The sequence below is a fragment of the Glycine soja genome, chromosome 16 (assembly GCF_004193775.1).
Source record: "Glycine soja cultivar W05 chromosome 16, ASM419377v2, whole genome shotgun sequence".
Lineage (NCBI taxonomy): Eukaryota > Viridiplantae > Streptophyta > Magnoliopsida > Fabales > Fabaceae > Glycine > Glycine soja.
The window spans coordinates 1,853,387-1,864,292 of record NC_041017.1 but is presented as its reverse complement, the minus strand read 5'-3'; the positions used below and the strand labels follow the sequence as shown (position 1 = coordinate 1,864,292).

Here is a 10,906-nt window from a genome sequence, read left to right as displayed (position 1 = left end):
GAATATTTTCTATTTAATATAATTCAAATATATTGTATCATTTATTACTTAAAGTAATATATACTATCCAAACAATTCTCCCTAAAATATTTTAGGAACAATCATGTAATTTCAACTGCATAAAAAAGGTAACAATAATTTTATGAGGGGCATAAGACGTAGCATACTAATAGATAACATTAAGACATTTAATATATAGGAGTGGGAAAAAAAATACAAATATATATAATACAGCGTAAACCTTTTAGTTAAGGATATCTTAATCTTAGGAAGACAAAGATAAAAAATAGTTAAGAAAGAGTGATAATAGATCACGAAGACTGAAGAGGTGGTAATTAAGATATATACTTCAAAATAAAATATTTTTTTTATTTAAAACACAAATATTGTATAAACTCATTTATATTTTATGTCAAAATTTATTTGTTATTTTGAAACAGAGATAATATGGATCAAATTTTAGATTATTTGAATTTTTAAGGCAGGTAAGACTTCATGAATTTTAAGTTATTAAGAGAAAGTCTATGAATAATTGAATAGGAAAAAGATTGGTAGACATTAAATATTATTAACCCTAAGAGAGGATAAAAAATATAAGCATATGATATGATATGATATAATAGAATAAAATAATAAGTACAGTGCTAATAAAATATTTAATATATTAAAGTATTTGTATTGAGTGAAATAGAATGTTTTTTAAGTCAAAAGTTAAAGATTAATCATTTAAGGTAGTGAAATCTATTTAAGAAACTTATTTAAATTTATTTATCATGTCATGTGTTTAAAGGATAAACTTATTTATCAATCATATCATACCTTATATATGTATTAACTCAAATTTATATTAACTTTGAATACTCAAATCGTTTTAATTAAGGTGAAAAATGTTGTGCACTCAATTTTATAGTTTATATTAGGAAATCCCTGTTAGATATTAAATGTCACTATTTAAATAAAATATCCTTGAACTCTACGACATTGCATAGTTTAGTTGGTATCGTTTCTTTATCACCAACTGCCTCATTGACCGAAAGAAACTTTCAAAATGAAAAACTAACAACATGACGCTTGAGAATTGAGAGGCATCATGCGGAAGACTATCCAAAAGTTGGTGATTCATTGCCATGGTTTGAATGATTATAAAAAATAAAAAGGGCAAAGTGAAGCTATCTGCCAACTTACTATGATCTCAGCTCGTAACTGATTAAATAATTAGGTATAAGCATTCCATTAATCAATAACAGGCAGGCGTAGTTATCAAATTCAACAAGGTTGCGTTTGAATAAGGGGTTGTAACATTTTAAGAAACTAGAATTGGTAAAAGAAAAACACTTTTAACGTAAAAGAATTACGTCAATTTTTTCGAACTGAGATTGAGATATGAGGTGGTGACATTTTTTGATAATGGAATGAATATTTTATGTTGATTGCTTTAGAACCAACCTATAAAATATTTTTTAGATAAGCTGAACAAATAATAGGTGTAGAAAAAAAACTTCTTTGATTGGTTATTTATCAATGATCGAGAATATAGACGTGATTTGTAACTTATTTTTACATGACTTTCTAAATTGGTTTTACAAAGAATCGGTACAGAGAAAATATTTTTCAGATTGGTTATTCGTATGGTCAACCTAGAATGTTATTGTTGTTTGGCACATGCGATTGAATCTTTTACGTACACTAATTGTAACTTTGAGTTCAATTCTCATATTTCCCCATTAGTATGTGCTGTGCAAATGATATTAAAATCCTGGTTGAGATCGGTGGTCTTTCTTGACCTTATAAGGGGTCGTGCTTCTTTTTAATCTATAATTTATTCACCAAAAAAAAAATGTTGACGCCCTTATTACTTTTTAGTTTGAATGTATTAAGAACCCATGGGTTCTTAGTAAAATTAATGTAGAAAATTCAATATAAGTTTTCTTATTTCGGTAATGTGCTCATGTTGTTGTTATTGTTTCAATTTTCAAACTCGTTATTTTTCCTTATTTTTTTCTCTTTAAAACAAATAATTATGTGTTTAAACATATTATTTGAAGCCTTAAAATATTACCCCCACGCACCACCCATAAGAGAAAGATGATGATGTTAGAGTCTGAAAAATTACAAAAGAGACATGGAAATAACGAGATAGAGAAAACATTTCTTCACGAGGTTAGGGTGTGAATGAAAAATGAACACATTGATTAAGAATGAAAATGTAAAACAAAAACAATAGAGGAAGATTAAAAAGATGAAAATGGGAGACTGTAATAAGAAAACATAGATTGGAGTCATACTGTATAAGAGGAATATCGGGGATACGAGAGTTTGATTATCTTTTCCTTAAGATTTTTTGGAATAAGGGTTTGAAACTTAGAGTGATATAAACATGCTACTAAAATCATAAAAAATTTAACAGAATTTTTATATTGATTGTACCAAGAACCGATGAAGTAAAAAAAAATGTAAAATATAACTTTTTAAATAAATCCTTAGAACAACCAATCTAAAAATTATTTTCAAGAATTTAAAAATTTCATCAACAATCTACATCATTTGTAAAAAGAAGTAACTTAAAAAATATTTTTTAAGAAATTAATTATTTGAAAAATTGATCCAAAAGTCTTGTTGAGAACTTCAAAAATTACATGAAAGTTGATTGAGACAGTCACAAACTTCAAAAGTCCAGTTTGTTACAACCTTTAAAAAAGATCAAAAAATTATGAATAAATTGTATACGAAAGAGTCATTCATTATTTTTTCTTTTCACTCCCACAAATTGAGTATTAACATTAATATTTGATTCAATTGCTTCTTTTATATTTGGCGCACAAAACAATATTGATTTGAATCTGGCTATGCTTCTTCTGAGTTATAAATACACAGGCCCACCCATTCATCGACAACATACAATCACTCTATTTTAGTCGAAATCTTTAGTCAATATGATTCAGGCTGGTTCTTCCTGCGCCTCCATGTTGCTTCCTACACCCTTTTCAGAATGAATTCTTTTACCTTTTGGATTGGTCATTTCATGCAGGAAGCAACAGCCCATGATTCAAACTTATGTTTTTGTTAAGCCTAATCATGCTTGCCATCAAGTGAATGGGCTTTCTAAGCAAGCAACCCAATTGAAAGGAAAACACCCAAACATGGACATTTGAAACCTGCACCTCACAACTTATATCATGCATCTTCCATTTTATATGTGTAGACAAAAATAACCCTTTCACCAGGAATCCCCATTCAAGAAGGTAATTTTTACATTCCGCAATAGAAATAAGTGTTCCAAAATTATTCCAAAAAACTTATTCTAGAAGGTAAAAAATACCTTATTGAATAACCATTCCGGAATAGGGTGATACAAAACTATTATGGAATAATTATTCTTGAAGGTAAAAATTACCTTCTAGAATAACTATTCTGGAATAGAAATAAATGCTCTAAAATTATTCCAAAATAGATATTTCAAAAGGTAAAAATTACCTTTTAGAATAACTATTTCATAATAGAAATAAGTGTTCCAAAATTATTTTGGAAAGTAAAAATTACCTTATGACCATTCTAAAATAAAGTGCTCCAAAACTATTTTGGAAGGTAATTTTTACCTTTCATAATATAATTATTTTCTATTATGAAATAGTTGTTTCGGAAGTGTATATGTATTTCAGAATAGAAAAAAATCCAATTTTGAAATAGTTTTTCTATAAAGAAAATTTTCTATTCTAAAATAGTTGTTCTGAAAGTGTATATGTATTCTGGAATAGCTATTCCAAAATAGAAAAAATTCTTTATGGAATAGTCAATGCAAGAAGCTTCAGATCTATGATTTTCTTTCTAGGTGTGACACGATAGTGGTGTGTGATAATTATTGTGCATAAGTATATAAAAAATAAGAAAAATTTGTACAATTCCATGAAACCTTAGAAGATATATATATATATATATTACATATCATAAAACTGAAATACTATTTTCATATCATGTTACAGGTGAAAAGTAACAATAACTTTATTGACGATTAATATCTATTAGAAAACTTAACTTATTATTTTTAATAGGATTTTCATTTTTGATTATATTTTTTTCTTTTATAAAATTTGAATTTAAAACCTTAATTAAAAGATTCAAATCCAATTCTAATTAACCATCATAATGCTGATAAAGTTAAAAGGTATTTTACCAATTTACAAAAAGCTCGTTAATTAAACACATAAAATATCATTGAATGCATGCATTAACTAACACAAAATTATTTTAGTTTAGCTATTAGTTTCAAATTCGAGTTTAATATATATATATATTAAAATTCAAGAAGATAACTTTATTATTTATAATATTCTTAACCTACTTCCTCTAAAAAATTTAGTCCTAACCTATTTGAATAGAATTATACACGTGGTATAAAAAACAATAGCCAAATATAAAAACCGAAAGATAAAATAAAATTAGTCGTGTAACTATAGGAATTGCATCACTATTTTGAATTAACAATTAGCTTAAGTTATCCCCCCTTTTTTTAAAGGAAGTTATCCCCTCTTAAAGATACGTGTTTAAAAAGAAACTTCGAGATGAAACTTGAAAGGTATATAATGATATATAAATAAAGTAGTAACGACATGCGTTAAAAAGAGAGATTGATACTATAACAAATGTATTTACTAATTAAGGAGTGATCAAGCCGCAAACCAAAAGCACTACGGTTAAAATATGTTCAGTGGACATAATCATTTTTCTAATAATGCAGCAGAAGTTTTCACTCTCGTGGTTCACGTTTACAAATACTATATCATTAAATAATTAAATAAAGTTTATCAATATATTAAGTTTATTGGCAATCGAAAACGGTGACGACATTAACAATGTTTCTTTTACTTCAATTCGTCCCTTATAATTAATTCAATAAGTTATCGTACTTCAACATTGTTGATTGAAATTATCCATCGAACAAGGAGATGAAACAAACGAAGACGACATGACTATTTTAAGATTTTCGAATAGAAGGGTGAGTTTGCTCAAGTTTGTTTTAGAAAAAAAAACACTTATTTTATACAAAAAAGCTTATTATAAAATTTTATATGTTTGTATAAATTTTTTAAAAAAGCAAAAGCTAAAAATAACTTATTTGGATAAGATATTTGGAGTAACTTATCCAAATAAGTTGGTAAGCATGAAAGCCTCTTTAATGAATTTTTATTTACAAAAATATAATTTTTTAACCTAAGATTCTCCACAGCAGTCTTGTTCCGTGGTGTCCCTCTCGTTAAGACCTAGTCCTGATTCCTTCCGCAACCATCTCTTCTTCCCTTAGCACCAGTTTCCTTCCTAATTCACATGAGTTCATAATTATGTATTTAGATTTTGGTTTGTGCTTAATTGTTGTGTTGGTTAATTAGAATGAAACTCCTATTTTTTTCATAACGATTGATGTTCGGAAATCGAGGGATTCTCGCTATTTATGAGATCTTGATCCAATTTTGTGGAGGTAAGACATATTTTGTTGGGATTTTCGCATGTTGGGATCGGTGGGTTGTTGGTGGCATTTTGGTGCTTTTGGTTCAGGTTACTGGGCATCAGAATATGTGTTTTTTTGTTGTTGGGGGTATACATACTTGTTGGAAGTATAGGGTTCATATATATGTTGGTTTTGGGGAGATTATATATGTTGGTTTTGGGGAGATTATTGATATGTTGCCAACTTGAAACTTCAAGTGAATATTTTGTGTGGCTGTTGTTTTATGTGTAGGAGGGTGCATTGTAAATGAGATGTCACTTACTCGGCCTCTATTTTTTACACCTTTGATGCTTGTTATTTTTGTTATGATGTATTTTTATAAGATAATTGACCTTTTAAAGTGTGATCATGATTAATTGATTATATTATATTCTTATTATCATAAGCATGGTATACCTCATAACATCGAGTAACAATTTTGGGGGTCATGATTAATTGATTATATTATATTCTGCTCACTAATAACACAATATCATCACTCTCAAAATCAAACATGTTTATTATACAAGACAACAATTAGCTCAAAGTTCATTGGCGAATAGTCCTAATTCAAGCACCATAGAAAATCAAGTGCTAAACTTCTTCCAATTTATGTTGATGGATCCTTCAAAAGTGGCGATGAAAGTGCAGCCTGTGATGGTCTAGTTTGTAATTGATTTGATTCTAATTGTGATCTCATTGTAGTCACAAACAATTAAAAAATATTGAAATTACAATCCAAATCACGGCCACACATAAAGTTTTTTTAGAACATTGAGTTGAAGTTTTATCATGACCTTCGACCTCTCTTTATAGAGGCAATTCTGCATTTCGACTACCAAGCTAGAATGCTTGAATTATTTATATACATTGTGAGACTAATCGCAGTGTTGATATGCTCAATAGTATAGGCCACTGGTACCTTCAAATGGATTATAGTAAACAAGACTCATCATGACAAACTTAGTTTATGTATTTGTGATGATGCATTAGGATCTAGTACTCGTTATCTAGTAATAGTTTTTAGTCTCGAGTTAGAGATAGAGACTATAGATGTTTTTTAAATCATTAAAACATAGATTAATTTTATTTGTGATATACGATTGTCATTAGTTTTTTTTTTACATAATAAAAAATTAAACATAATTTTTACATTAAATAAATTGTTATTCTTATTCACGTAAATCCAGTGAGATCTTATAATACTATCTTGTATTTTAATTTTTTTTATGTTGTTTTCCTTTTGTTTCCCAAATATAAAAAAAAATAAGTATAATAAAATATTTATAAATTGTTATTAAACAAAACTTTTGTCTATTTTTTTTCTCCGGACTTTTGTCTATTCTATGAATTTTTATAAAATAAATGTTATAAACCTTTATTTTTTAATTTATATTTATATCATCAATAAAATATATTTTTAGAACATTCTAAAATTTATGTTGTACCTAAAGTGATCAATATTCTTGCATTTCGAGGACATAATTGTCAAAGTAAAAGTCGTACACTCTCTTTGTAATTATTGCATTGGAACTAAAAAGTCGTAAACAAACAACGACAACACGGTTAACGAGCAAAAGAGAGTAATTATTTTATTTAATAATATATCACGAATTATTTTTCCCTTAACGCCACACAATTTCATTTCACTCGTTGATTTTATATATATATATATATATATATATATATATATATATATATATATATATATATATATATATATATATATATAAATTCATTAGTTAATGGATAAACAATAAAATTTGTTCACGTTAATAAACTGATCCTTTGAAAGATAAAAAAATAAAAATAAATCATATTGTTGAATGTGAAAAAACATAACAATTAATTCAGTAGAGAATTCAATGATAAATTAATTTATAAATTTTACTACTTAATATTAAATTCAGCATAAAAAATAATTTAAAAAAATATGATTTATTACCAAATAGACTCTTTAGAAATTACGGCTTAATAATAAAATAGTATCACAGATTAAATAATAAAATTAATTTATGATATTATTTATAAATTCAATTTATTTTCTTTCCTTGATGAGGAACTAATTTATTATAACATAATACTTATAAAGGGAAATTAGAGTACTTTTCCTAATCCATAATTATTCCAGTAGTTGTGTTTCTCTGGTACCCCACATAGCACTTGTATTATCTCCGTGCGTGACTGAACCTTTCGCTTTCATTTCACGTGCTGCATCCTCAAGCTGATTTTTGGCACCAAATTTAACACTTTTGCCCCCCTCCCACTACCATATAACCCCCCTTTCCCCAACCCACCCCTCCCACAAATTTTCTCTCTCTAATTATCAACACCACACTGTTTCCTTACGCGAAGAGGACTGTTTATCCGTACATCATTTATTCCTCCTCATCTTTGTTCTATTTGTGCCCAACCCTCCTCACCCATTTGTTTCCTTCCACACTTAACACACTTGCTTCTACTTCTACTTCTTCCCTCATGGAGGAATTAATCATATCTCCTTCTTCATCTTCCTCTTTGGTCTCTCTTTCCCAAGAAAACCCAACACCAACCCTTCAACAAAAACTTCAATTTCTCCTCCAAAGCCAACCCGATTGGTGGGTCTACGCCATTTTCTGGCAAGCCTCACACGACGACAATGGCAACCTCTACTTATCCTTCGGAGAGGGCCATTTCCAAGGCACCAAAGAAACTTCCCCAAAATCACTAACCATTCCCACAAAGAATAAGTTCCTGATGAAAACACCCACAAACGATAACATCAACGACGCCGAGTGGTTCTACGTCATGTCGTTGACTCGCAGCTTCGCAGTCAACAACAATTCTTCTTCAAACTCCACTTCTTGTTCTTCTTCTTCTTCACTCCCTGGCAAGTCTTTTGCTTTAGGCTCGGTTCTCTGGCAAAACAACAGGCACGAGCTTCAATTCTACAACTGCGAGAGATCCAACGAAGCGCACGTGCACGGGATCGAAACGTTAATTTGCATCCCGACACAAAACGGGGTCGTCGAAATGGGATCCTACGACACCATCAAACAAAACTGGAACCTCGTACAGCACGTGAAGTCTCTCTTCCATACCTCTCCAGATCCGGTTACTATCCAAATCCTCGACGACCACACCATCTCCTTCGCCGACATCGGCATCGTTGCCGGAATCCAAGAAACCAAAAAACGAAAACAAATTACCCAAACAGCACCCAGCAAAAACGACAACTATGTCGACTCCGAACACTCTGATTCGGATTGTCCCACGTTGCCAACCGCCACCACCCCGACAGCCTCGGAGCCGAAGAAAAGAGGGAGAAAGCCTGTTCTCGGACGCGAGACTCCGATAAACCACGTGGAGGCAGAACGACAACGAAGGGAGAAACTCAACCATCGGTTCTATGCCTTACGAGCTGTTGTTCCGAATGTTTCGAGGATGGACAAGGCTTCGTTGTTGTCCGACGCTGTCGCCTACATCAACGAACTGAAGGCGAAGATTGAGGACTTGGAGTCGCAGCAGCCGAGAGACAGTAATAAAAAAATGAAGACAGAAATGACTGACACTCTGGATAACCAGAGTGCCACGACCACATCAACCGTCGTGGATCAAAGCGGGTCTGGATCCAGATTAGGTCTAGGCCCCCTTGGACTCGAGGTTGATGTAAGGATCGTGGGGCCCGATGCCATGGTGAGGGTACAATCAGAAAATGTGAACCACCCTGGGGCTAGGCTAATGGGTGCTTTAAGAGACCTAGAGTTTCAGGTTCACCACGCTAGCATGTCTTGTGTTAATGATCTCATGCTTCAAGATGTGGTCGTTAAGCTTCCCAATGGAATGAGGAGTGAAGAGAGTCTTAAATCTGCTATTATCATGAGGTTGGATCAGTGACACTGGTGAGGCTATTAGCTGTAATGTAAGTGTAAGATGTTGTTGCAGTTCATAGTAGTAGGTTTATGGTGTACGTTATAATAATGATTAATGCTTTAGATAATTTTTATTTTTCTTTTCTTTTCGGGGGAAGGTCTTGCGTGGTGCTTGATGACGGTGGGGTTGGGTTGCCTCCAACCTGCAATTATGTGATTGTGTTGCTGATCAGGGAATCTACGAAGCCTGTCGTTTATGTGCACCAGCTCTGTTTTATATATATTTCTTTATATATTGGATTTTGAAGTTAATCAATAGTTCAATACCAGGATTAGAAGAAAAAGTGGCCCCCACGTCTTGTTTAAGATTCCTCAAGGTCCAAACCCTATAATCTAGTATCACAAGATTTAGATTTTGTATGAATAAATAACAAAATTAGGCATGTGTTTACTATAATTTTATTATATAAAGATAGAAATTTAATTATTTTTTAATAAAAATAATATTTTATTAAATTGTGTTGAAATTTTATGAACATGGGTTGAAATGAATTTGTCCGAATTATAAATTACTTTTCTAAATCATTAAGCTCTGTTAATTAACCGTGAATACCTTTAATTTACTTACAAGAGTACATATGTCCAAAGTGAGTATTACGCACGTGAGAAAAATAATGGAAAGCAAGGAATTCTTTAGTAGGGACTTGCTATCTATATCCACAAGGTTGAATTGTTAATTGTTAAATATTTGTTCGATAGTGATTATATTATTATTCGCAAATGTATTGAATTTAATTAACAAGAGTGAGAAAATACGATGTTGTGTTGATCGAGTGGAATGAGAATTTAATCCTTTAATTTCAACGATATCTCGAATTCAAATTTTATGATGAAAAAAATATAGTTAAAATGATAGAATATACTATATGTGCCAAGCCAATTTTTTTTTATAGTAAATATTACTCATCAACTTTAAATACTTTGCACCTATAACCCAAATAAGTGTGGAAAAAAACTCATTTTATTATCAATCCTTAAAAGAAGAGTGTTACTGATACATTTTTTTTAATGTTTTATTTTTATTTTTATTAGTTGAAATTCATGGGAGTCTCACTAATTTGATAACGAGACTTATCATGAGATCCCTACATAAATTTTATTCAATAAGTGTCTAGTCTTCACAACTATCATTACATGAATTAAATTGGTTGGTTTGTGAAATAAATAGGTTTATAAAGTTATTGATTCATGTTTGACCCACTTTAGCGTGTTAGTTCGTTTAACCAATGAAAATATTAAAAATAAAAAATTATATATTTTTATATAATTTACAAAAAAATATCAAATTTGAGTCTTAGATATGTATCCTCTTTAATTACTATTAGTCTTTGGTGGAAGGTTTCTAGAGTACAAGTATATTATTTTATTTCAAAACATCATTCGTCTAAGAAAATGATTTATCATTTTAAATATTTTTTTTTAATATTATCCATTTTAAAATATTTCTGCTTAGTGAGACAAGATAAAATATACTTTTTAAGAGAAACTTAATTAATTAAATATAATTTCAATT

General features: G+C 30.1%; 1 protein-coding gene across 1 annotated transcript; it reads left to right on the top strand.

Annotated features, from left to right (window-relative positions):
• Window positions 1–7,776: 7,776 nt before the first annotated feature.
• On the top strand, window positions 7,777–9,677 carry LOC114389372 (transcription factor MYC2-like). The gene is made up of 2 exons (XM_028350029.1): window positions 7,777–9,383; window positions 9,492–9,677. Exon 1 carries the CDS (start codon window positions 7,961–7,963, stop codon window positions 9,356–9,358), a length of 1,398 nt encoding a protein of 465 aa, XP_028205830.1. The 5' UTR covers window positions 7,777–7,960; the 3' UTR covers window positions 9,359–9,383; window positions 9,492–9,677.
• The last annotated feature ends 1,229 nt before the right edge of the window (window positions 9,678–10,906 follow it).